The sequence below is a fragment of the Toxoplasma gondii genome, chromosome VIII, assembly GCF_000006565.2.
Source record: "Toxoplasma gondii ME49 chromosome VIII, whole genome shotgun sequence".
Classification (NCBI taxonomy): Eukaryota; Apicomplexa; class Conoidasida; order Eucoccidiorida; family Sarcocystidae; genus Toxoplasma; species Toxoplasma gondii.
The window spans coordinates 2376692-2403527 of record NC_031476.1 but is presented as its reverse complement, the minus strand read 5'-3'; the positions used below and the strand labels follow the sequence as shown (position 1 = coordinate 2403527).

The 26836-nt window shown below is 51.7% G+C and overlaps 3 protein-coding genes across 3 annotated transcripts; all 3 read right to left on the bottom strand.

The window, feature by feature from the left end:
- Positions 1–2108: 2108 nt before the first annotated feature.
- Positions 2109–7015, bottom strand: TGME49_233080 (G-patch domain-containing protein; the record flags this gene model as incomplete). The annotated part of the gene is made up of 2 exons (XM_002368126.1): positions 2109–5507; positions 6167–7015. The coding sequence occupies 2 exons, from the start codon at positions 7013–7015 to the stop codon at positions 2109–2111; spliced, it is 4248 nt and encodes a 1415-aa protein (XP_002368167.1).
- Positions 7016–9270: 2255 nt separating this feature from the next.
- Positions 9271–20095, bottom strand: TGME49_233065 (3'5'-cyclic nucleotide phosphodiesterase domain-containing protein; the record flags this gene model as incomplete). Its single annotated transcript, XM_018780349.1, has 15 exons — positions 9271–9313; positions 10022–10109; positions 10889–10985; positions 11448–11742; positions 12410–12484; positions 12949–13088; positions 13461–13599; positions 13913–14034; positions 14644–14717; positions 15192–15381; positions 15927–16108; positions 16976–17373; positions 18130–18225; positions 19094–19353; positions 19805–20095. The coding sequence occupies 15 exons, from the start codon at positions 20093–20095 to the stop codon at positions 9271–9273; spliced, it is 2490 nt and encodes an 829-aa protein (XP_018636793.1).
- A 1394-nt stretch (positions 20096–21489) lies between these two features.
- Positions 21490–24552, bottom strand: TGME49_233050 (hypothetical protein; the record flags this gene model as incomplete). Its single annotated transcript, XM_018780348.1, has 4 exons — positions 21490–21711; positions 22221–22385; positions 22761–23050; positions 23535–24552. The coding sequence occupies 4 exons, from the start codon at positions 24550–24552 to the stop codon at positions 21490–21492; spliced, it is 1695 nt and encodes a 564-aa protein (XP_018636794.1).
- Between the last annotated feature and the right edge of the window lie 2284 nt (positions 24553–26836).

The window sequence follows — 26836 nt, the reverse complement described above, 5'->3', positions numbered from 1 at the left end:
CGTACCGGTATATATACGTATACATACGTATATGTTTTTTTACGTAAATGTGTACGTGTATATGTATATATATATATATATATATATATGTATATTCTTGTATGTCTGTGTATATATGTTCGTGGTTCGGTTTGTCTATTTACACATTCATGTAAAATGCGTGTGTTCCCATTTTAGAGCATTGGTGCATGCGTATATGCACTTATATATATATATATATATATATGTATATATATATATATATATATGTATATATATATATATATATATATGGATGTATCTTTGTAGGGTCGCGAGGTGTATGAGATTCGCCTCAGTGCACCAGCGCTTTTCCAGAGCTACACAGGAGACACACCTCGTTTTTTTGAACAGCAGAAGATTGTCCCAGTCCCCTTCTGTATTTCCTGACTCTTGTCTGTCGCTACCGAACGAGGATTCGTCTCGGCTCTTCTCGGCTTCTGCGCCTCTCTCGTTCTCTGCGGAGACTGTTCCTTGACAGGAACTTCACGGGGGCAGAGGGAAAAGTGCATGTTTTCCAGGCCGACCTGTTTCGCTTCCCGGGAAGCGAAGAGAAGCGAACGAGCGTCGGAAGCGACCGGAAAAGAACGCAACCGCACACAGTTCCTCGTTTTGTAGAATTCTGTGTTTCCGTCGTCCCTACATTCGCTCAGCAGAAACGGAAGTGCCGAGCTCAGACAAAGTCTCCGGGAGGTCGTCCCCGCGTCAGAAGAGCTCTCTCTGCACCAGCTCGCGAGAGGAGCCTCAGGAAAGGCTCACGTGCCTTCTTCCTGAATTTGGAAGAGACGACAAACAGGCAAAGCGCCCGCATATAAAATGATCACGTATGAAGCGAACACCCCCGTCGAACCTCTGAACGCTTCACTGACACAAAACAACTCAGTATATATACACATATGTGCATGCACCATCAAATCTGTACACGCACACATATACATATACATACATATATATATATATATATATATATATATTAGGTTTACATGCACATTTTGTATCAGCAGCCTTTCGGCAATTTCCCGAGAAGGCGCAGTTGACGTTCGCGACTGTGAATGGGGCCAGCTGCGCGGTGTGCTCGTCTTTCTCAGAATGCAGAAGAACTAATTCACATTTTTGTTTGCGCTTCTCGTCGTTTTTCTCTCTTCAACTACGCCTGCGCATTCATAAGTGCAGTGCTGTGGCTGACAGTGTCTCCTTTCGCGGGTGTAGGTCACAACAAGAAGTCCGCCGAAAGGTTCCGAAACTGACCGCGGGGAGGGCGGAGTGCTGTGAGCAAAGTCCCTGAAGTCTGCACAGCGTCGAAACGTTGGTGCCTCTTCTCTCCCGACCGGGTCCGGCAGGCGGCTTGTGCGTGAAACGATTGCATGCAAAGTGGAAAGCAGTTCAATCTAAAAAGCTTTTCTCGCTGTTCCACTCGGATCGCCTCTCTCACTGTGTCTCTCTCTGTGGCCACAAAGGTGATTTTGACACTTGATTCCTCCTCAATCCGATTTTTTCATTTCTTCGTTTTCTCTTCGTTGCAGTTTTTCCTGTGTTTTTTCCTCCCCTCCGCCGTGCGGCGCTGACGAGTTGTTCTCTCGTCACTTGGCGCGCTCATGGTTTGGTCTCATTTCCTTTCTCAAGTCGAGCTGCACTCCAGGTTTGCCCAGCGCAATTGGGGAGCGGAACCGGGCTCGACGCCTGAGCTACGTTTTGGGGTTCGTGCTGAGTATGTTCGACTGCATGCACCCACTCTGCATGCATGCAATTATTCACGTGTCTCCTCTAGTCCTCTGCGCCAATCCCTTTTGAAAGCTGTCTCCGTACAGACCGGTTCTCGTGGAAAAAAGGCGATCAGAAACGAACAAGTGACGAAGCAGCACAGGTAGACGCTTCGACAAACACAGACTACGCGACAACGAACTCCGGAAATGTCTCCTGCGCATGCAGGCATTTGTCGGAACCTCTGCTTCAGATCGTTCGGCAGGGCTGTCTTCCCGTCGTAGTGGCATACAGAAGGCCGGACCGTCTGCATGCGCGTCAAGGTCGCCAGCACCCGTCGTGTAATACATGTAGAGGAGCTGGTCGTTCGAATTTCTCAAACCCCGTTGCTACCTCCCTTTCCGACTGTAAGCCGATCCACTGATGCTGGTCTTTTCTCCCTTTGCGAGTTTCAAGAGGTCGTCGATGTCGACAGGCGTCCACTTCAAAATGGCCTTTCCCTTCACGTAGATCACCTTGTCTTTTACGTACATGTTCATCCGTCCATACGCGTACACCTGTCTGCCTTCCTCAATTCGCCCGACCTTCGGCTTGAACAGAATGCCCTTTTCCTTGGCAAGGCCCTCCAAGTACTCCAGTGAGCTGATGGTCCCTGGCGGCGCGGGCGTCGTCCCGTCGCCCGAGACGGCCGTCGGGCCCGGCGCCACCGGTTCGGGCGCTAGTTGGGCTCCAGAGCTCAACCCGGAGACACCCTGCCCCAAGTAGTAGGCCGCGCCGGCGCCCGCGGTAGCCGCGCCTGGAGCCGGCGGGGCCGCGCCCGGAGGCGGGAAAGGACCCATTTGCGCGGCATGCGAAGGCGGGTGAGGAAACGCAGACACCGGCGACGGAGGTTGGGGCGCCTGGCTGGTTGAGGGCGGCTGAGGAATCACAGGCAAGCCGAGCGTGGCGGACGCGTAGTTCATCAGTTGAAGAGCTTCGACGAAGACGCCTTGGACGCGTGCATGCGTCACGAGGGCCTGCGGGAGGATTTCTTTCCAGCCGGAGTACCACTCGAGGATTTCCGAGAAGTCGGCATGCGTCGAGTTGATCCACACCTTCAAGACCTGCAGCCAGCGCGGAAAGAAGGCCGTTAAAAACAGGTTCACCAGCATCTCCACAGGCAGCAGCGGGACCCAGACGAGGACGTCGTGGAGGGGCTGCATGTGTTGGTTGTCGGGACGAATCGGCAGGTTCAGCAAATGGTCGTGGAGCTTCGGCATCACGGAGCGCTGCAGGAGCGCCGCGAAGCTGTACGCGTCGAAGACAGTCGCCCAAGGCAGCAGCAAGTTCACGGCACTTCGGTCCGTTGCCTTCCACTTGGCGTCCAGCGCAAGTCCGATCTTCAGACGCAGCGGCGACGACAGCAGCTGCAAGTGATGCGGGGACAGGTGGGGAAGCCACGGGTGCAGCCATGTGTGAATCGGCGTTTTCGCCTTGACCGGATTCCACTCGTCGACGGCTTGGAGAAGCTTCTGAAGCACGACGTCCTCGATCAAAAACCGCGCTGTCTCCGGCGGCAACGCGCCTAGCCAGCGCTCGACGAGCGTCACCACACATACCCCACTGTCGCCTCCTGAGGGCGCCGCCGCCAGTGGCTCCGCGCCTCTGTCTCCTGCAGAGGCTCCTGCGGCCTTCCCGGAGGCGGCAGATCCTTCAGCCTGCAGTCGCGCGCCCTCGCCGTCGTCCGGCGACCAGTCGTTCACCAGCGCCGCCCTGAGTGCTTCGAGCACAGTGACCCGCAGGACATGTTCGAGGGCATGCATACTCAGCAGGTACGGCTGGGCCGAGGCGCGCAGCGGCAGCCGGAGGAGTCGCAGAGCCGCCGTCTGCGAATCGAACGTCAGACGACATGTCACCCGCTCCTGCGTTTGTCTCTGCAGTTCGCGACCCTCCATTCGACCTGCGAGCAGTGGCGCCAGCCAAGACTGCGTGCAGCCGTCGCGTTCCGCCGAAGCCGACTCCGAGAACGCCTTCGACGACCCATCCGCTCGGCCCTCCAAGCGCGCGAGCATCCGATAACACGCATGGACTTCCAACGCCTCCTGTTGCGCCAGCGCCGAAAAACGCGCCACCAGACGGCCCACAGCAGTTGGCAAACGCGACGAAACGTCGCTGTCACAACCGGTCTCCGACGCAGCAGAGGCAGGCGCGTGAGGGCAGGACGAAGCGGAGGAAGACGAGGAAGAAGGCGAAGAAGAGGAAGAAGAGGCAAGAGGTCTCCAAGAGCGAAGCGCACACTGAAGGCGGGGGCGGAGAAGGGCGGTCAAGAGACTAGGGACATGAAGTACACGAAACTCGAAAGGGTACTTGTCATGCAGAGCTGTCGCAAGGTCCAGCACGGCGTCGATGCCGAAAGGATCTGAATCCGAAGAACTCTTCTCCGACAGGGAAGTGCCTCTCCTCTGAGGGCTCTGCGAAGCGCCTCGCGACCCTCCACCTCGAGCTTTGCTTCTGCTCCGACTCCGTTCATCGTTGCTCCACTGCTCTCTCTTGCTAGGCGCAGAAGCTCGCGTCTCATCTCTACGCTCGCGTTCCGAACTCAACGACTTCTCTTCACTTGCTTCCTCACTGCGACCTCGGCGTTCCCACCCGTTCTCCCCTCTGCTTCCCGATCTGCCTCTCTCTCTCTTTTTCTCTTCTCTCTCGTCATCTCTCCTTCTCCGATCGCCCTCCTCCTCTTTCCTTCTCCGATCTCCCTCCTCCTCTTTCCTTCTCCGATCTCCCTCCTCCTCTTTCCTTCTCCGATCTCCCTCCTCCTCTTTCCTTCTCCGATCTCCCTCCTCCTCTTTCCTTTTTCGACCTCTCTCGTCATCTCGTCTTCTCCGATCGCTCTCGTCATCTCGTCTTCTCCGATCGCTCTCGTCATCTCGCCTTCTCCGATCGCTCTCGTCATCTCGCCTTCTCCGATCGCTCTCGTCATCTCTCCTTCTCCTACCGCTCTCCTCCTCTTTCCTCCGTCGGTCTCCACTGTGTTCTTCCTGATTGCCTGGGCGCCGGGATTCGGAGTCGCAGGCGAATTCCTCCCAGAGTTTCCTCAGCTCTTCGTCGATGCGTTCCACGCGTTTCACCATTTCTTTTGCGCTTCGCAGAGACTCGAGAACCGCGTTCTCGGCGAAACCTACACCCTTGTCTGCGTTCGCGTCCGCCCACAGGTCGTCCTCTCGATCGTCGGCGCCGTCTGCGTTGTCCCCGCGGTCGGCCCACTGCAGCAGGACGGCTTCTTGCTCTTTTTTCTCACGCACAACTTGCCTCAGCTCCTCTTCGACTCCGCCAATCACATGCCGCAAGCGTATCTGCAAGCTGCGCAGAGGCGCGGCTCGCGCCACTCGACCTGAAAGGCGCGTCTCGCCGCCGTCCGCGCCCGCGAGGCCCTGCAGGACGAACTCCTCGTCCTCTGCGCCGGCGGCTGCCCCATCGGCGACGCGTTTGTGGTGCAGCAGCGTCTCCCGCAGCTCGTCTTTGCCCTGGATGACTCTCACGTCCGGACCTGTCATGTCCAGAATCCTCACCGAAGAAGCCTGAAGCTTCTCCCGCGCGCGCTGGACCTGCAAGCGCCCCTCAGCAGCGACCTCCGCCGCCGTCTGCGCCAGGCGCCGCCGCCTTCGCTCCGACGGTGTCAACGCCTTGCGGTTCTTCTTCCACTCTTCGGAGACGCCCTCCTCGTTCTTCTCGAACTTCTTGCCGAGCAGAATGTCCAGGGCCGTCAACGCCTTCCCCTTCGACATGCGACCCACCTTCTCCCCCGAATCCTGTGAAGGCGAACCAAGAACCGACGGGAGGCAAACGAGGAAAAGCGAGGAGTGAGACAGAGAGCGAAACCGACATGACGGAGAAGACCCGAGAAACGAGACGCGGAGCACAGAAGCAGAACACAGTGCAAACCGCGCGAAAGAAAACGCCGAGGGAGCGACCTCTCCCAAGACTCGTCACCAAAACAAACACACACACACACATATCCGGTCCGCTTCTCAACTCGTGGAACAAGCACAGATTTCCAGCGTCGAGTTCATGCAATTCACATTGATTTATGCATGGGGGTTAAAAAAAAATGAACCGTCACAGGCACACCTGAACACAGGCGGAATTGTTGACTTGCTTCCCCTGTTTGTGACGCTCAAGAGCACTACTTCTCTAACTCCTCGTGTATATATATATATATATATGTATATGTATATATATGTATATGTATATATATATGTATATATATGTATGTATATATGTATATATATGTATGTATATATGTATATATATGTATATATATATATATATATATAGATAGATAGATAGATAGATAGATATGAGGCCCCCGTGTGTTTGTGTATTTTGATTGCAAATTGACAACGGGTGAGTTTTGCCGTTCAGGCTAGAGTGGCGCTCTTGTTGAAGCTCGAAAGTTGCAGGGACTCACCTGTAGGCCTCGGTTCTTTTCTCTGACTCGGACTTCGAGAGGATTGGCAACTCCGGTGCCGTGTCGGCCTAGGCCGCCTCCTTTGAAGCCCATTTTCTGAAGGAGTTTGAAGCCAACGCCGTAGGTTTTTTCCATTTTCGCGAATCCCCAAGTATTTTTCTCGACGGCGACTGGTCCGCTGTCTCCTGCCTTTGCATCTGCCTTGACGTTCTGCGCTCCGGAGAACTTAAACCGACTCCTGTCGGACTCTTCGTCGTCGGACTCCCCTTCGCTCTCTGAAGCATCTGAAGCTTCTTCTCTGCTCTCGCCCAGTTTCCTTCTCTTCGCCGTCCGCGAGGAGTCTCCATCTTCTTCAGACGTTTCTGCAGGCGAGTCCTGAGTCTCATCGTTTTCTTCGGCGCTCTTCGCAGAGGCCTTCTCTTTTTCTTCGTCGAGGTCAGCCTTCTCTTCTTCCTCGCTGGACTCGTACGCGTCCCCCAGTACCTCCTTCAGCACCTGGGCGTTCAACAGCTGGTCCTGGAGAGAGAGCGATGCATCTGCCTCCTCGCTCGACTCGGACTTTGCGTCTCTGATCTTCTTCTCGCGCTTCTTTGTGGGCTCGGAAACTTGACGCTTCTTGCTTCCACTCGCGTCCGCGGGTGTGGGCGTCCAGACACCCCCCTTGACGAACTGGATCGCGCCTCTCCCCTTCTTGTACCCGTCGTCTTCGTCGCTGCTGGCCAAGAGAAAGCTGTTGCTGGTCTCCTCGTCTTCTGCGAAGATGCCGTAAATCTGCTCCTCCTTCCGCGCCCGGCGAGAAGAAGAAAGTCTAGCCTTCGATCCACGACCTGCGAGCGGCGGCTCGGCCATCGTGCCAGACAGAGGAAGAAGGAGCGACGTGCGAGAAGTCCAGAAAAACGGAGAGTGAAAAACGAAGGAAGTTTCGCGTGCAAAGGGATGAAGAACTGTGGAGAGAAAGGAAGAAAAGCAGGTGGATGAACCTCCGAGAAACTCGGGAACAGCGGAGGACGGGTGCGTTCAAAACAGGGACCTAACCGTTCTCGCGGTCTCTCTCAGGTGTGCGTGCATCTGTTTTCAACTCAGATTTCGCGATCACTCCGCTTCTTCGTCGTTTCTCGACAGGACGCAACTCTTTCTACGAAACACCACGGACGGAACCGCCCGGAGAGAGCATGTTCCAAGATCGTGAGCGCCACTGGGGTCTCCAGAGAAGCGAGAGACGAGGGAAGTGGATGGCATTTCATTGGAAGGCACTCGCCTGGCTTCTGTCAAGAGGGGGAGACTGGAAAGGACAGAAAGATGTTTTTACAAAGAGAACTGCTGAAGGACGCTGTCTCTCTGTCTCTCGCGCCTCTCCCCCTTACCGCTTCCACCTCAAACGCGGCAGCCGCGACTGGCTGCGCCAAGAAGACGACCGGAAAAAGAATGGACGAAAATTTTACAGGAAACTTCCCAAAGAAGGGCCTTTTCTGCATTCAGAGAAAGAAGCATTAGTCGCCGACGCCGGGGAAACAGCAGGAGCAGCGCGGCGGGAGAAATGTCGCAGCGTCGGTGCATGCACAGCCGCAGCAGTGTGAGAAGCGCTTCTCACGCAAGCTGCCAGCTTTGTGCGTCTCCGCTCGTTCGTTTCAGCGCTCGACTCTCCTCGAGTTTTAAGTGCACAGAAAGCAAGAAAACGGCGAATAGACAGGGATGAGGCGGCGTCTGACTCCGAGCAACCCCCAACTGAAGTAGACACCACTGACAAACGCGACCGTCTGACGCAGTCCGGGTGACAGAAGAGAGCGTCGTGTTGTTTGATGTCCATCCATGCTTATTCAAGTCTGCATGGACATAGGAATAGACCATCGCGTATAATGCAGGATGAAGCTGCGCAGACTCCGTATTTGAGCACGAAAAAGAAGGAATCTTTTCCAGAGGTTTACACCAGTGTGCCAACAACAGACACACTGCGCTCCACACAAGCATATCTTTGCCTTATGTGCATTTCTATGCAAAGATGCACAGAAAAGATGGACGAATCCGAGTGTGTGGCCGTAAGGGTGCCGACAGGAGCGTACGGTGGCTGATGGTGAAGTGAGGGGAGGTGATAGAAGCAGAGATCTGTGAAGACGTCTCAAGGTGCGAATACGCGAAGCCAGCAAGCTTATAAAACACCAGGAAAAGAATGTCCAGCCTCGCGCAGAGACAAGGAGAAGCAAATGCATCATCCTTGTCGGAGAAACGAATCATTGGAAATGTGAGCTGCTGAGAATGCGGACGACCAGCAAACCCGCAGACCTGCCTCTTTTGTTTTCCTGTGTTTGCAGGCAGAGTACGTGTAGCTTGTTCCACCCATCATTCGTTTGTTTTCAGCGAGAACCTTTGCCAGAGATGCCTCGAGCTGTGCATGCACAGTGGGGAGAAAAAATGCAAAAGGATCTTGAGGAAAAATGAGGTTCGGTTGTCTCACTCCCCGCATCTTGTCCGGAACAAAAGCCACGGGAGCCTGAACCCAGCACCGTGTGAGGTCAAATTCCTTTTCGAGTGAACGCATACACGCCAAAAGGGCTCTCCGTGCCGATATTCTCTACTCGGATGTGTATCAGTAAATGGCATCTTGAGAAGTTCGGTGGATAGAGCTTGTGGCAAGCCGCCTGCATGCATCGCGTCGGCGACCTATCGAGGGAACGAGAGTGGACGAAAATTGGAAATGAAGAGTGCCGCAGGTCTGAGGCGTCAAGCGGTGATGACATGAGACTTGGTGTGTTCAGTGTAGTTGAAGGTAAAAGGTATTCTAGAGACCTCGGCCAGCACTCGACCGCAGTCTTCTGACTTTGACGATTCTCCATCTGACCATGCACGCTCCTTTCTGTCGACCGAGGATGATCCTCCTCTGAAAGAAGGCACGCGTCGACTGTCATTTTCGCAAGACTTCGGCGACGGAGTCGCGGGCGACCCGCTAAGAAATTCATGTGCATGCACTCGACGCATTCTCACGGATGAGTCGAGCAGCTGAGATAAAAACGCGGCGGTCGAAAGGAGTCTCTCTGTGTCAGAATCTTTGTTCAGAACCTGCTGAAGTAGAAGAAGCGGCAGACTGTAAAAGAGTTGTTTCTCAATGTCTACCGACGTTCATGCCCATCGATGATGGATTTCCATTTGTTTCTGAGAGACAACAGGAAAGTCGAATGATGCAGAGACATTGTGAGGAGGGGGAAGCCGAGAGGCCGCACAGGCACGCTCAAATGTGCAGCATGTTGTCCGGTTTCCAGACGAAATCTCGGGGAAGCTTGCGTAACTTGAATCTATTTTGAAGAGAGCCGACACCTGGAATGGCGACCCGCAAAACAGGGGGTCCCCATTTGAGAAGATGGTAGATTTTACATTTCTTTTTCATCCAGAAACGCACAGCAACCGTAACCAAAACGCGCACACCTCCGTTCGCCACCTGTGAACTCAAACAACTTCACCACAAACGTTTCAGCAATCATCAAATGCGTTGTTAAATGCATTCTCTCCCAGTTCACCTACATTCACAAACTCACGGAAACACACCGGACTTACCGCCATATTTCTCAGTCCTACGCAAACGCGTATACGTATGTACATATATATATATATATATATATATCCATGCATATATGTATATATATGTATATGTATATATATATATATATATATATACCCGCGTATAAGCGATGTCACACGCGAGAAGTGCTAAGCGCATGTTTCCAGGTGAGCTGTTTTGTCCACAAAGAATTCGGTTGGTGGACGCGGAGAGGCAACGTTGATTTCATCGTTTTGAGCATGCTCTCTGAGTCCATCCCACCTCTTTACTTTTTGACTCTTTGCAAGCGCATGCAGACAGCGAACCTGTTCTTTCGGAGCTCCGCAGCTCGGTCTCCAAGCTGGGCCGGGAACATCTGCGCGAGGCTACCGAAGAGGGGGCGACAAATAAAATCTGTTCAGGAGAAAAACGCAGCACGGCCTGTGAGCATTCGACCTGACCGCTTTGTAGGAAACCTTCGAGTTTCTCGAGAGCCCACCTACTTCCACTGCTCCACGAATTATGAATCGGTGATATCCGCATGTCTGTGCACGATGCTGTACACCTGCCAACCTACATACTTCCGTGTGTTCTTTGGCGTATATATATGTATATATATATATATATGTATATATATGTATATATATATGTATATATATATATGAACATGTGTAAGCAAATAAATGCACTCTTCACCTACATAGCCATATATATCTCCCCATCTCTCTCTTTGTTCGTCTATGTACCTGCCGACTGGTTTTTACTTGTGCGCATCCACCTAAGCCAATCACCCTGCATCCTGACGCCTATCGTGCTCCGTATCCGTATCCTGTTCATGTACATATCTGTCCTCAATGCCGCATTTGTGTTACCGTGCATCAGCCTCCGGATGCACACGCATAAGTATATATATATATATATATATATATATATATATGTATATATATATGTATATATATGAATATATATATATGTATATATATATATATATATGCATATATATATATATATATATATATATAATTATGCGTGGGAGTTCGGACTTGGGTTCGTGTTCTCCGTCATCGCCTCGGTGTCAACGTTTTTCTCTCTATGAATTTGCATTTTCGAATGAGTTTGCATGCAGAGGAATTCGTTAGTCTCAGGAGGCAGGTGCGACAGAGGATGTCCAGTGAACCAGGGTGGAAACTCGCCTATGAAATTCACTTGGCATTTTGCGACGTTGTAGAGGTCGAATGCCGCGAAGGTAGGCATGTGCGGCGGCTGGCCGAGCTTCTCTTCGAGTTTGTTCTGGAGGAAAGACGCAATTGCGTCCGAGGCAGAGAGAGTCACTAAACGCAGAACGTCTCTTTCTCCACGGAAGCAGCTGGCGACGCGCGTAGCCCTCCTCAGTGGAACTCGAATACGTGTGTCAAGAGGCTTAACATGGTGGTAAAGAGACACAGAACGTTTCAGCAACTTTAACAGGATCTGCAGGAGATCGACCAGTGTCACAAACTAACGAGCATGCATCCGGTGGTAAACTTATAACGCGAAAGCACCCTACGGAGGGTCGATACGGACACGAAAGTACTGAAGTTCGGTGTAGCAAATAGGGGACTGTGAGATATTCAGATAGCCCAGCCGAAAGAGAACCGTCGTGCGAAACAGACAAAAACATCTGCACTCGAATGTGTACATATACCATTTGAAACAGCTATGGGGGGACTAGGAAGACTGCAGTGGTGAGATGCACCTGTTTTCTGAGACTACCTGCTGAAAGAATTCGTCGCAGGCTCTGACAGCCCAGTCGAAGGAGAGATCGAAACTGAGCAAGGGATTTGAGATGTCGGAGGCGTGGAGGAGCAGCCCCTCCAGATACGGCTTTTGCAGCGTGATAATGATGCCTTCGGTCAACACCATTTCGTCCTCGATTTTCGCCTTGAGTTGCGCGACCATGTCGAAATGCTTTGCCATGTCGGTCCACAGAATCGCGCTGATGATGCGCTGTCGGCAAGCCGAGAAGGCTTGAGGCGGAATGGAGCAGAATACGTTAAACCGGGGGTGCCTGGCAGCAAACAACGAAACAGATGTCAGACGGGACCTCAACGGCGTCGTCGCCGTTGCTGCACAACGCATGGACGGCCATTCGGTCATATCTTGCAGGAGGTTCGAACCCATGCGGTTTTCCTCTTTTTCGCGAGTCTTCGCTCCTGACTTCGCTACGGTCCTTGACTCTGTGCAAGCAACCAACTGTACAAAGAAAGCGATCCATCCATCGGTACGTCGGATGCTATCGTTCTTCTTAATTTCCCTGTTCAACGACCTGTGTCTCTATGTCTTCTTCGCCTAGACATCTGTCGTTCTCTCTTTGCATCCATCTACTCCTCTGATGATTTAGACATGGCTATCTCTCGCTATATATATATATATAGTTATTTCTGTTTGGATTTACGAGGTGCTGCTCTCTCTTGGTGTATACACCTTCAGTCGGATTCGTAGAAGGTAGAAACCCCCACCTCTCTTCTCCCTTTCTACATGTACATTTATCTGCAGATGCAGATGTCCGCGTTTCTCTCTTTGTACACATATGCATTTATATATATATATATATATATAACGTAGATTTCAATGCTTCTTCCCTTCGTAGCCGCTTGCGTTCCGCCCTGTGGACCTCTGCGCAGCAACAAGTGTGCATGGGCTCGCGCGGGGAACTGGCTCCATGCAGCTCGTACCGGAGAATTTGGAAAAGTAGAGCCGCGTGGTAGTTTTCGAGAACAGACCGGTTCTGGTAGAGACGAGAGGGCAAGCTGGAGGAGAAAAGACGAGAACAGGAATGTTCTAGGAACCGCCTCTTGCTTTGGTAAACAGTCAGACACCCCAGGTGCCACAGACGCTCTCCCTTCCGCAGCAGATCCTGCAGCGTCTGTGGCCGGAAAGGAGTTCTCTCAAAGATGCGGTCACTTACAAGCCTTTCTGCTTCTACACAGCCGTCACAGAGAGCTGGAGGTCGAAGGGTGTGTGAGTCCGCGATCGTTCCCCGACAGAGAAGCGTCTGTCTGGCGACGAGTTCACATCTGTTTCTTTCCTACAAACGAGCGTTCGCCTGTGTCTTCGCTAACTTCTCCTGCTTCGTGACTGTGAACGACGACTCACGCAAGAGTCTGCAGAGAAGCTGATGAATCGTGTACACACTGCAGAGCGGATCTGCGAAAGCAACGCGCTTTGGCGAGCGACGCAGCGCAAAGATCAGAAAAGATGTGCGGTCTCTCACCAGTCGTTTCGATTGACGAAGAGATTGTTCGCGCCTGGGTGGCCTAGGTCATGGCCCAAAGCAGCGACGGAGAGCACAAAGTAGTCCAGAGGTTGGAACCGAGCCGCGACGTCTGGCAGGGCCATGAGCAGGCAGCAGACCTGAGAGAGACACGGCGGAAAAGCGACAAAGACAAAGCGCGTGATGTTGACGCCCTGGTTTTCTGCAGTCTCGCGGGGCGTTTCGCGGCGTCTCCTTCATGAGTTGCCCATTCCGTAAATAGAAAGCTGGCAGCGACCGAGCAACGCGAGTAAATGGAGAGGACCTCCCTCAAGGAGCGCGGATACCGGGTCTCCTCGAGGATCCTGACAGTGTGGAAACGCCGGTGCACTGCGGCGGTTCGTGGCTTTCAGTGCGACAAAGATGTTTGGTCGAAGTCGAGGAGAGCCATGTGTCGAGCCAGCTTTCTACAGACAGAAAAATACAGATAAAGTGGAGAATCGCTCGTCGCGAGGTCTCGTTCTGAAACCTACTTGGGCGACATTGAGGGCATGAAAGAAATTGTGGTACGGATTCTGTTCGTAGTTTATATAGAGAGCAACGGCAAAGCCCATGAGAATCTCTCCAGGAATCTCCACCTGAGCCGTCGCGGCAAAATGGTGAAGAAGGTCTCTGACAGAGACAGTTCAGAGGACAAACAGAGACAGCAAACGCAATCGAATCCGGAATCCAGCCGTCCAGCGCCAAACAGGCATGAGAAAAAGAACACACGTACACTGGCCGGCACTCCGCATCAACTCCGTATTTCCACATATATATATATATATATATATACATATATATATATATATGTAGATGTGTAGATGTGTAGAACACAAAAAAGTGAGGGGAGGTTTGAGGTTCGCATGCATGTGTATACGTGAGCGCGGAATACCGAATCATTTCAGTAGAGAGGAAAGGGCAGAGAAGCAAGTCGAGGCCTCACCTGGCGATGCGCGTGGCGGTGGAGGGCGTGAGACTCAGAACATGAAAATCCCAGTTGAGCACCTGGTGAATGCTGATGGGGTCCTCGACACTCAGAGTAGAAGACGCGAGGTTGAAGAAAGCCTGTTTGTCCATACAGGAAGGAAAGAGATATCTCAGAGAGGATATCTTTCGATGCGAGGTGGAGAGAGGCTGCAGCCGAGAGGTCGAAACATACAAGACGAGTACGTCATCAAAAGGAAATGGCGAAGCATATATACATTTGATGCGTTTCTGCAAGGCATGCGTCTGCGAGCGCCGACGGGCTAAAAGAGAGTTGTCTTGCCCTCCCGCACCGGTCTCGCGCTCTCTCCTCCGACCTAGGAGGCAAGGCAAGGGAGTTCAGGAAGCAAAGCCGGCGTCAGGTCGTTTGCGCCGACATACAGGCAGAGGGGTCTTTTGTTAACCAGTTGTTGCTTGTACTTTTACGGATGTTCAGCTCTGTCAGGAAAGGTGTGAGGGGATCCTCGTGCTCTTGTCCGTCGTTTGACGTGTGTGTCTCTTTATACGCGACTTGTTTTGCTTAAGAATGTTGACGTTCGACCAACTGCGGTAGGCATTGCTGCGAAGAACGTGGTGAAACACCGAGGAAGCCTGCATCTGAGCGAGACGTGGAAACGAAGGTCTCTTGGAAATGTGGACCCAGCGGGCAGAGGCAGTGTGCGGATAGACTGCATGCTTAGCTCAGCTCACCTGGACTTCTGGCTCGGCTGGAACTTTCACTTGGAGAGCAGACAACGACTGCATCATGGCTAGGGGATCTTTGCCTGTGTTGGACAATTCACGGGGAAGCAGGAACCGAGAAAAGTCTCACGGTCAGCACGAGATCTGTTGCCTGTCACCACTCCACTTCAGACCTGCAGAAGACCGCTCGTCTTCCACACCCATACCCGTCGTCAGACCTGAGCCTACAGCTCGTCGCTACGCAGCAAAGACAGACCGCGATTTCAGGCCCGTCGGTAGAAGAGCGATCCCCTTGCTTGACAAGCACCGCGCCATCCAAAGCCATCCTAAGCCAGCACAGAAATGAGATGTGGAACTCCTCCTCTTTCAGCGGTCCACGGCCAACCGGGGATTGGCATGCGCGGCGCCTCGCTCGACACCCTCCAATGTTCTCGTTCTGGCGCGCGGTGTGCGTCGGGAGCCGCTGCATGCTTCCCTCTGTGGAGCTCGCCTCACGCGACCGGACGCAGACAAAGGAGATATAGGTCTTCTGTAGCGAGCGCCATTCGTCGACTTACGCTTCGACTCCGGCCGCCACGTTCGATCCGTTCCCTGAGGATCCAGATCCGTCATACGTCGCGATCTTCGTCGCTTCTGCAGAGACCCGTCGCGGCCTGGCAAGGTTTGGTAATAGCGAAGCAGCGCCAGCGAACTATCCAAGGCATCGATAAACTTCGCTGACGCGTCCAGGTCCTTCTGGAAGGGCGTCTGCAAGCACACACCGACACAGCAAACAATGACCTGTCTGTCCACAGTCGACGAACAAGCAACCAACTGGAGACTCAGAAGCTGAGGCACACGCTCATGCCTTCATATATATATATATATATGTATATATGTATACACATGCTTTTACCTGATGCTCATATATACATATATATATATATATATATATATTGAGAAGTTTACATGTGCTCGATAGTCATCGGTCACTAGAGGGACTCCGAAATGCGCGCCTGTGCGGGAGCAACACAGTTGGGTACAAGCGATTCCGTTTTTCTCTTAGTCTGAGAGCTCTTCTACAGCCCCTGTACGCAAATGAGGCCTTGAGCGTCCACAGATATGCATTCTTGTTTTTCTCTGTATCTTCAGACGCAGACGAATGTCCTGAAGGGTGCTTCGCATGCCCTGAAAGAGTCCGTCGTCTGCGTTATCCACGCAGCGAGGTGCCTCGCCTTCCAGCGTCACGAGCATGCGTTGACGCACACAGTGTCGAGGCAAAGAAACGCATGTTCCGAAAACCTCCAACGCACCTGAGCGATGGCCGCAGCGAGTTGCTCCGCCGGACGCGAAAGGCCGACTTGATTTACAGCCTGAACGACCGAGTTGACGTCGAAGAGCAGCGGCTCGGGGATCTGGTCCCCTCCCGGGAAGAGAGGCTGTAAAGTTTCGTTGTGCAACGGAAACAGCTCGACAGGCTCGTCGTCGCTTCCGTCTGCGGGGCAGAGAAAGCAACGGCCACAAAACCGAAGCCGAAGAGACGACAACGGCACCCACCGGTATCGACGTAGGTCCAGAGAGAAACACACATGCACTTGGATCGACAGAGAAGCTGGAAAGCAGTACGGAGAAGAAACCAATCGTAGACGTATCTCACAGTCTACCTGACTGTGCCCAGGACTCATAGGCAGACACAAACCATACAGAGCTAAAGATCTACATCACCGCATCTACCTATATCCATCTATATATATATATATATATATGTAGAGAGAGAGAGGAAGAGATTGATATAAAGATAGATACATAGGTAGATGAAAACTCATGGATACGCCAGTTTCTCGGCTGTATGCTTTAGTCGTTTTTCTTCGTAGAGCTTGTACAAGGCTTTTCTGGAATCATCAGTTCCGTAGAGGCTAGACGCACAGTGTTCCTTCCCTTCCTGTCTTCTATCTCAGGCACTGTCGAGCGTGTACGCGTCGGCTTCGGTTTGACTCTCCTCGGACCTTTTGAGTGTTTCGAAACCTGTGCATGTTTTTGGACTTCAGCATGTGAGTACAACTCTCCCCCGGCCTTGTTGTGGTATCAGCACTGTTCTCTGTATCAGCGCTGTGAGTTCGTCTCGTGACAAAGCGCTTTCCCCCGTGCCTCTGGGCCTGAGCGGCAAAGCTGAAAGTGAACTTTTCTCTTGTGGGGTATTCGAACTCGTTTCACCCATTCTCCTTCTCCTTTGTCTCGTTATGTCTTCCACTTCTCTTTGTCCGCCTCTTCTTCTTCTCTCTCGGTCTCGCGTCACCCGGTATTGTCGTCCTCTTCACCACCCGCCTCTGCTTCGCTCTGCTGAGTGGGGACGTTGACTCACCTTTGTCCTTGGAGTCGTCGCTGAGGCTGGCTTTGTCGTTTGTGTCTCTGCTGCTCCGTCTGGGTGGACTGTCTTTGCCTCTGAAGACCGAGGAAAGCAGGTTTCTGTGGCGCCCGGCTTCGCTGGTCACCGACGACTCCCGCTGCGAATGCGGCGAGGCGGAGGCTCTCAGGGTGCGCCGACGAGCCACTGAAATCCTGAAGGTGTTTCTCTTTTTCTTCTGCGGAGAACTGTCGCCGCCTTTTCCCGAAGCTTCGTTCGCCTCCGATCTCTCGCACGAGACCAACAAAGATTTGCGGCCAGGCCCCGCCGCCAGTTTGCCTCCTTCCGAGCGCGGCGACGCGTACACGAGTTCCCCTGGCATGAACGGAACTTCCGGTTCGATCTCGCTCTCTTCTCTGAGACACAGACCATACGCTGTCTCTCTCTGTGCAAGGCGACATCCATTTACTGTGGGAACTACATACACATAAAGTTATATATATATATTTGTACACATGGATATGCAAGTGCATATGCGTGCGTGCATAAATAGGAAGATGTATGTGCGTGTTTGTTCGCCAGTCTCCTTCCGTGGCTCTTCGCAGACGGCAGATGATCTGAGAATCATCCGGTGCAACGGGGAAGTCATTTACGGCAGGAAATAGATAAATACATACATATACATATGTATACATATATATATATATATATGTGTGTGTGTGTAGGTACATTATGTGTACGTTTGCTCGAGACATTGTCCGGAAGATGTGAAGAGGAAGGCAGGCCGCGCGATACCCGAGAGAGGGGAAGCCGAGGTCGTAGCTTTGAGCTGAAGTGCATTAGTCTGGTGAGAAAGTCGCTGTGGCGACGATTAGATCCATAGGTCAGAGGAAAGGAGACGGCAGGACATGTAGTGTGCTGGAGAGTCTCTGTGTGCAGGCATCAAAAGGCCGTTTCATCGGCTGAAGACTGTAGATCGGTTGTCGTGTAGAAACGAGGAATCCCCAGAGAGAGGCCGTGTGTTAGACGGTCGCCGAGTTGAGCAGGTCGCGACTGTATTGTTTCTCGACACCCTCCGCTTCTGCAGGCACTCGTTCTGTCACTGAGCATGCTGTCCTGCAGCAGAGATCTGTGGAGTGCGTTCCACCCGGACAAGTCTTTTCTCCACTCACTGGCTCGAGTCGTCCGCGGACTTGCATCCCTCGACAGAGTCCAGCGCGCGTGCAAGGATTTGAATGAGGGCATCCGTTCTGACCGGCACCGAGAGTCTGCGAATCCAGCAGAGAAACCGAGACGTCGAGCTTCTCAGTTCGACGTGTACGAGACGATAGTAAGTCCCAGAGCACGCAGAAGAGACTAAAACGCCTCGAAAGGCCCTTCCTGTCTCGATAAAGCCACGACATATATATATATATATACATAGATCGATCTATCTATCTGTATATATATATATATATACGCACATATATGAAAATGCGTTGCGCCGTGTAACAGACTGCGAACGGGGGCTTATGTGACAGCGTCATGTACGATGCATCGATGCAGACGCGCAGATAGAATTTCGAGTGAGTGAGACAACTCGTTTGATTGGACTAAGACGCTGACAAGCGGTTTGTGGTGCAGTGGAACTATCACATTCCCAACATATACGCCTGTGTAAAACGTCTATGTGCGATGGACACACACACACACACACACACCTACAAATACCCACAAACCTTATCAAGCATACAAGCATAGGGCTCCCTGTATAAACCGTGACATGAGAGAGGCACAACATGCATAGATCAGTGCTGCATCTCTCTCTCTCTCTATATATATATATATATAGTTATATACGTACTTGGAGCCAGAAAGATACGGTAGGCCGTTTTGAGTCAGTGGACGTTTCATGAATAACGAATGTATGCATCGTGTTCGAGTACGTCACATCCGCGCCAGCATCGTGCGACGAGCTGTGAGACGTCGTATGTTAGCTACTTGCTTATGCCTCACTCCCGGATAGGTTCTAGGCTTACAGCAAGCCAATAATGTTAGTGGTTGCGGCTGCTGCGCCCTCCTGAATACCGAATTCACTTTGTGCGCTTTAAACTCTTTTTGTCCGTCGTTCTACAGCCACCCTGCCTTTTTTCTTACTTGGTAACATCGTCAGGGAGAGGGTGTTGACGAGATTCCCCTTTTTCGTCGCCATCTTGAGAGCTCCGATCGCCTCGAGATGAGACGAAAACTTTTACCAAGGGAAGACAACACCCTGGAGGCGGGCGGAGGGCGGCGGCCTCCTGAGCTTCTCTGAAAATCTCCGCAGACGTGAGAGGCCGCGACGCTGGATCCGCCGCATTTGCAGAAATGGTGACGAAGTCTCCCAAAACAAAGGCCAGCGAAAAGGTTTTTGTCTCCTGCAACGCCACATGCAGACAACGCACACCTGCAAGCACCCCAACCGGCTAAAAAACAATCGCTTGTGCTGCAGGAGAATGAATCGCTTCCTCTCAAGAAGTCAACTCTGTACAGGCATAGCCAAATCGACAGCGGGCTCCTATGTTGCGTTGGCCACTCAATCTTTCTACACAGATGTACCACTGATCTAAGTATGATACACACATCTGGCACCACAGTCAGCATACGTATATATTTTCCTAGATATGTATATACAACTATTTATGAAGTTATATACATATATATATATATATATATATATGTGCATACCTTTACACATGTATATATATATATATATATATATATATGTATATGCATACATAAGTGCATGCCTTGGAAGGGACGCGGCATAGGAAAGGGACTCGACTGGCTCGGAGGCCTCGGCCTGTGCAGACAAGGTTTTTCTCTTACAGTCGCAAGCGACTCCCGCAAGTGCCTCAGACAATAGCAGGCGGTGAACTGGATCCCGACGTCCTTGCAGAGGAACTGGAGAGCTCGAGAGGTCTCAGGGGCGAGTCCTAGGGAGATGATGCGTTGTCGCCGCTGTTGAGAGAAGGACGCGCGGAAGTCCTTTTGGAAATCGAGAAGGCGGAAGCGTGCACGAGTCCGAATTTGGAAAGACACCAACATCCCGCGAGAAGGCGAGGAGAGAATCTGCATCGTGCCTCCCATGGTTTGCAGAAGCTTCGCCGTGCACAGCATGCGTAGGCCATGCCCGGCTCTGGAGACCTCGACAGAAACACCCGCGTCGCCCGGTGAATATCCAAGCACTCAAAACATCAAGCTCGGCAAACGAGCCTGTCTGAAGAGGTATCTGGCCCCAACCACGTTCCAGGCACAGATGCAGAGAAGACAGAGAAGACAGAGAAGACAGAAACCGAAGGCCGGACAGACGGATGCCGCCAAGGAGATCCGCCCGCAGAGAACGAAGTCTATAACAGAGGCTGAAACGTGGTGAGGTACACCGACCGACGGATGAGGCACAGAGGCGAGGGCACATTTCGCCGCAGACAGGCGCAAATAGGGAGATAAGCGAATCCCGAAGGCGTCTACGTCATGTCTCCTCACGACATGGCATGGCCTGAAGAGACACAGCTTGCACCTATTCATTTCGAGTTCTCCAAACAATCCCTGCGTTTTCCATCACAGAACGAAGCGGAACAAAGTGTAATTCGCAGACTGTGTGATCCGCTGCAGAAAGGAAAACAGACACATCGTCCAGGAGTGGTACACAACTGAGCTGCTCGATTTCTGACTCGAAACGAGGAGCTGTCTGATGTCACGACCTATGATGCACACGCATGCGTTTGAGGCCCTGCTGTGTTTATTTCTTCCTCAGCGGAAACAGACTCGCCAGAAACGCAGTGGAAGAAACGCACCTCCTGAGGAGGCTCTTGGGATGCCCAAGTTCTTGAGCTTCTCTGTTCTCCATGCACACCCCGTGACCTTTGACCTGCAAAAAGACGCGTGATGAGGGACGCTGACTCGCGATGGAGAGATCGACACACACACTGAAGACTTCCTCACTGTGGATCCTCTCTTGAAGCCATCGCCGGCGCTCGACGCGGCCCTTCGCAGGTTTTTGTCTGGCACGGCCTATTTGTACAGAGTACATGCCCATGTACACCAGTATTGGTTTCTCAAGTATTCCATGGACGGCGCCATGTCAAGCTTAAACGTGTTTTGGAACATTCCCCTCAACGGGGTTTCTGCACCACAGAGAATGAATGTCTTGAGAGGCAGGCGCGACGCCGTTGTCTCATCGTGGCTAGAGTAGTTCAACACAGATTACCGAGAGACCGTCTTCGTGCTGCACAGTTAGAACTGGCTAGTTCTACGTACCTGCATCCATACAGACAGACACGATACACGCAAGAGAGGAAACACCAACAACGCGACCGTCGACAAGGTGACTAATCTGGCGAGACCCAGGTCTACATTCTGAAGTATCTGCGTGCTGAGTTGCGTGAGTGGACAGCGCACAGATAAGGTATAGAGGTTCATAGGCCGGAAAGGCGATCTAAACGAGAGTGAGACATGTGCAAATATCTAGGACTATGCATGGATATGGACACCCTAATCTGTGGAGCGAAGCGCTACAGGCATAGAAGAGCACCTCGGAGAAGCCCTTCGACTGGCCTGTCGAAAGCGCCGCTTATGGGAGAAGAAACTGGCGAACGACTGACTTCGAAGTGAATGTCAAAGCCTCGGAATTCTTCTAGCGAATCTCCTTGTCGGGATGCAGACGCGTTCGCGTTGACGAAGACGTCGACGCCGCGGCCCTTCTCAAAAGTATGGTCAACAACAAAGGAGAGGACCTGAAAGCCGAGACGAAAGAAAAGTCACATTGCACGGCAAGGTTTCGCTTGCTCGGCTACGCTGCCAGCCCTGTCGCTCTACCAATAGTCCTGCCAGGTACAATGTCCAGAAATGCAAGTGGATCTCCAAGTATGTAACTAAAGGGGAGGGCTGCTCTTCACCCGCACATGTATCCGTGGTGTTTCGTTGTTGACAAAGCTCCTCAAAACGCACTTGTATGAAGACAAATACAAAAGTGAAACCCCCTTCACATTTGCATAGAGATAGAAATCTCATCATTTTGACAACGTACTTAATGATGGATGGTAGCGAATGCATTTGTAGGGATTTTATCAGAGACCTAAGCAGTTTCACATGCGCTTGGTGTATGCAGTCTGCAACTCTCAGATCGCTGCACCAGAGACGGGGGAAGAGCAGCGACAGAACTGTTTTCGGATATCTGCACGCATGCTCCAAAGGAGAGACGTTGGAGGATGCAACAGCTATTGATTTTCTTTGCAGCTCTCACCTTCGTTAAAATCGTCCGCAATTTATGTGAGTCAACGAGAGCGACGGAGGGGCACCCAGCCCCGAATGTGCATGTGACTGGGAGTCCCCGAGCCTCAGTTTTAGACGCGAATATTTCCAAGCAGTCTTCGACGATGGCCCGGATGTTCGTCTCTTCAGTGCCAAGCTGTAGCGGGTGTCACACAACATTCAAAAAGAAACAGAGATTCGTGTGCAACACAGACAAGAGGTACATGACAGGGAAGAACAGTTTGGCATCGACCGCTATTTTCTCTCCAACTTCTCTTGACGAAGGTCTCCCTATACCAGCCCCGGCCTGTGTCCACGGTGCCTGCTGGCGTTCACGTCTCTACCTTGGAAGCGCGACCATACCACTATGTATTTTTTTTTATAATTGCCTATAGGTCCACCTGTGTTAATGCGGGAGAGAGAGCACGTGATCGAGGTATAGTTACATGCCGACGTCTGTGTGTGTACTCATTTTTTGGTTTGTTTGTGAATGCATGTGCATGTTGTACGCGTTTAGTGGATGTCGTTTTACCTGCGGAATTTCGATTTCCGAGCACAGACAACTGACGGCGTTCACTGTCGCAGCCTCTGTATCGACGACGCACTTTTCCATCAGTTTCAGAACTTTTTGGTGGTAAGGCGTCAAAGTCGACGAGGCACCCAGCAGAGCCGCCACACCGTTCAAAACGTGTAGACTGGCAGTGATGCGGAACTCGAAGGTGGCATGCATGAAGTCGGTCATCTCGTCGATTTTCGCCCGCAGTTCTTCGACTGACTCAAAAAACGCTTTCTGGCAGGCCCCGAATGCCTCCTGTAATCTCCCTTGACAATCGCAGGCGCAAAAAAAGGCGGCCCGACGTAACGCAACACAGGTACAGCGCAGAGACCGGCTTCCAGTAGACCCAGACCGTCCACGGATATTTGACCGTGTCAAAACGAGAAAAAACCGGGAGAGGCTGGCGTTGCAGGTGGTCTACAACAGCCGTATGATCGTCTCCATTTGTGCGTAGGATATATTGATATATAAATATATATACATATATGTATATATATATATATATATATATATGTACATAGGAATGAGCATTCATTCATCTGTGACCGTAGATGTCCATAGACCCGTACGTAAATGGGGGGTCTAAATGGAGATTTGTCGCAAACTTCGGTTTAGCGAGTGGCGTCAAACCTTCTGTGGTACACACGCTCACAGTTCTCATTCTATAAGTATGGTTATCTGCTCCTTTTTCCACATCTGTCCCTGCAGTCGGTGACAGCGTCTCCGTGTGTCTTTTTGTTGTTTCCTCACTGGAGAAGACGGCAACGGCGATGAGAAACGCGATGAGGGTAAGGGAAAGGGTGGCTGCAGTGGCACTGGCGCACCACATGGGGCTTTCCCAGTCCAATTCGCTGGCCACGTCAGCCGTCAGTTTGTCGAGTTTCGACAGGTAGGTTTGGACGGCAGCTTTGACTTTATCGTGTTCACGCGCGGTGAAAAAGAGGAAAGACATCGGACCCGTGACTTCCTCCCACGCGCCAGGAAGTCGGTTAACGATGACTTCGTTCAGGACTTCCGTGAGTTTCAGTCGGTCTTTCAGGACAACCGCCATCATTGCATCGTGCAGCCCGGTGTCGATCTGCCGAAGCTGCGAAAGGAGTTTTTTCAGCGGGCACGGTTGCTTGCCACCTTGCGACGTCTGATCTGGACTGACGCATTTTGAAGAGGTCGAAGCTGCGAGGTCTGCGTTTCGCAGAGTCTCCAGCGCCGAGAGAATCATATTTGCGGCGCCGACAAATCGCCCTTGAACGGCAAATATGAGTTCGGGCGTGATGACAGCTGCTTCAGCGAACGGGCGTGTGTCAAGGGAGTAGGACCATTGGGCTGCAGCCTCTGCGATGTCCAGCGTCATGGTTACGTTTCGCACCGCGGCTGCCTCTTGATCCAGCTGGTCAACAGTGTCCATCACCAGGTTTTTTCTGGAGATAAAATAGAAACTACAAGAGGTCGTGGCGAGGATGGTAATTGTGAGCAGAACAAACATGACCAAGTGAGAGACTTCGAGTTTGCCGCCGTTCTCGGTGACTGCCGCGTCGTACGTGTGGTACATGGCGTACGTTTTCTCCTGATGTGTAGTCTTCAGCGCCGTCGTCGAGTTGTGCGTCGAGCCGAGGCGGATGGAACCCAGACGCATCGACTTCTGTCCAAAAAAGCCACTGGGCACTCCAGCGCTGTTCAGGCCACCTTGGAGTGTTCGGCGGCTCCCGGCCAGCGACGCGGAACCCGCGAACATGCCGCCCGACTTCGGTTTGGTTTTCGACGCCGCCATTCTCTTGGTCGGATGTTCACTCTCTAACGCAGCTCCCCATGTAGCGGACAGCTATAGCTCGCACACGTTTCACTTCATCTCGCCCGTTTCCTCTTCGAGGCAATGCAGTGGGCGTCATGTACACACACACACACACCTACGCAGCGTTTGCAACTGTCACTCCGCGAATGCCGCGAAGCAAAGGGGTTCCAAGCTTCGCCCACTCTCGGTAAAGATGCAGATACCAGACGGAGTCTACATGTTGTTCCCCATTGCTTTGTGGTGGTGAATGTGGCGTCTCATGTTATGCACTTCCACATACACTTGATTGAAGACTGGCGTGTTTACAACCGTAGAGTACTTGCAGAGGAGAAAACGAAAACGTCACAGTTGACGAATGACGTCTGGTGTAAAAGGAGGTGAATGCCTCCGTTTCAGTTTTCTCTCCTCTGTCGGGAAAGAAACATCGGCTCTAGCCTCGTGCACATTTAGCTTTCGTGTTCCACCTTTTCCCCCAGAGGAAGAACATCTGAGAAGTCCCGACGGATCGAAAGCGAAGCACCAGTTAACTTCTCCTGTCGAAAGAAGGGTGTTCTCAAGGGGGTCGTTGATCGTGGAAGGCCGACCCGCATTTCAAGCGATAAAACGTCGACAAGCATGAACTAATATCAAGCAGGGGTATCCTTGTGTCGTGTGTCGTTTTGAGTGATGCCAGGGAAGTCTACGTGCAAGCCTCGACAAGCGAGTAAAAGACAAATGGATTCACCACAGAAACGCGAAGGCATGCCGGCCATGATGGTCTCGTAGGAATCAGCAAAGAACTTAAAAGAAATAGCCACACTACATGGTTTTAAACGTACATTTAAAACCCTGGTTCTTGAAAGAAAAGAAGACGAATTTCAAAGGCACCGAACTGTCAACGTGCGCACGAGGCGGAATCGCGTTTCCGCACAACAGAGTCATTGTTTTTTCTGCTGACAATTTGCCAGGGGAAAGTGCGACTCCCTGAGTCCCTGAAACGCTGAGTCTTCGGCACGTGGTCACTAGTTAATCCGTTGTCTCTTGGAAAAAAGGGGTTCCTCAGACTCTTTTCTGGTTTTACAGATGGATGAAGATTAAAGTGTGGTTCTCACCGATAATGCTGTTTTGGTTTGCCTGAAATAGAGGAGCGCCTTCAACCACGCAGCCAACGAGACCTGATAACCGTTACCAGTTTCCTTAGTGAAATAAAGCGATCCAATCGTTACTGCCAGCGAAACGATGCAGAATCGCAGAACAGTTAATGGAGCAATGCAGCGTTCTACTGCAGCAATTCAAAATGACTTAGAGATTTTCTGTTCCAAAAGCCGGAGGAGAAATCTTCTCGCTCAAGCGCGTTCGCTGTAATGCAATAAGTTTTTAACCGTCTAGGACCATTTGTTATTGCTGTGTATTTGCGCCAACTCCTATTACTGAGACTCTACTGGCTGGCTGGTATTTTCGCGCACAAAAATTGTCGTGGCTGCATGTGTGTGATCAGACCTGAGAGTTATTTTAGACCTTTTGTAGACTAAGAGGCACTTCGATTCCAGCGACATATAACAAAGCGAGGCAGCCGCGGGATCACACGGTTCGTTCTGTTTCGGTGGAAGAAACACTTCACTAGTTATGGCCATGCAGTTTTGAAAAGACTGATCAGATCGTCCAAGAAAAGACCTCGCTTGGGCAAAAACAGGGAGGGGCATGCATGTAGTGTGGAACAACTCATTTCGTGCAGAGACAGGGAAAGACTCCGTTCTGCATGAAAAGCGTAAGCCAAGGAGCCGCCTGATGAAATGGAAACAGATGCCGAACACATGGCTTCGATTATACGGGACGCCTGCGGCCGGATAATTCCTGAAAAAGAACGGGCCATCAGTGTCTATCGAAAAGATGGAAAATGCTAATTTCGAGTTGTTTTATTCGGGCGACAGAAATGCACATCTTCAGTTTAAGATCCTTATGTTTACCGGCGTTTCTCTGCGTTAGCAATTCATTCATGCAAATGAGAATGGCTTTGGGCGAGCGAAATTAGCGGCCAAATGGGACGCGACGCAAACGCCTCGAGAGGGTGAAAGTACGAGACAGTTCGCAGCAGATCTACTGCAAAACACATGCAAATTTCCAATTCGATCTGTTGAATGCCTCAGAATCTCAAAGTATCGTGGGTAGCGGGTACAAAAAAAATGTATCATGACTGGATTTCTGCTTGTTATTGCATTCTTGCTAAATTACAGTCCGAATCCTATGAGTCGGTGCAGACACTCGAGCACTCGATCTATCGTTC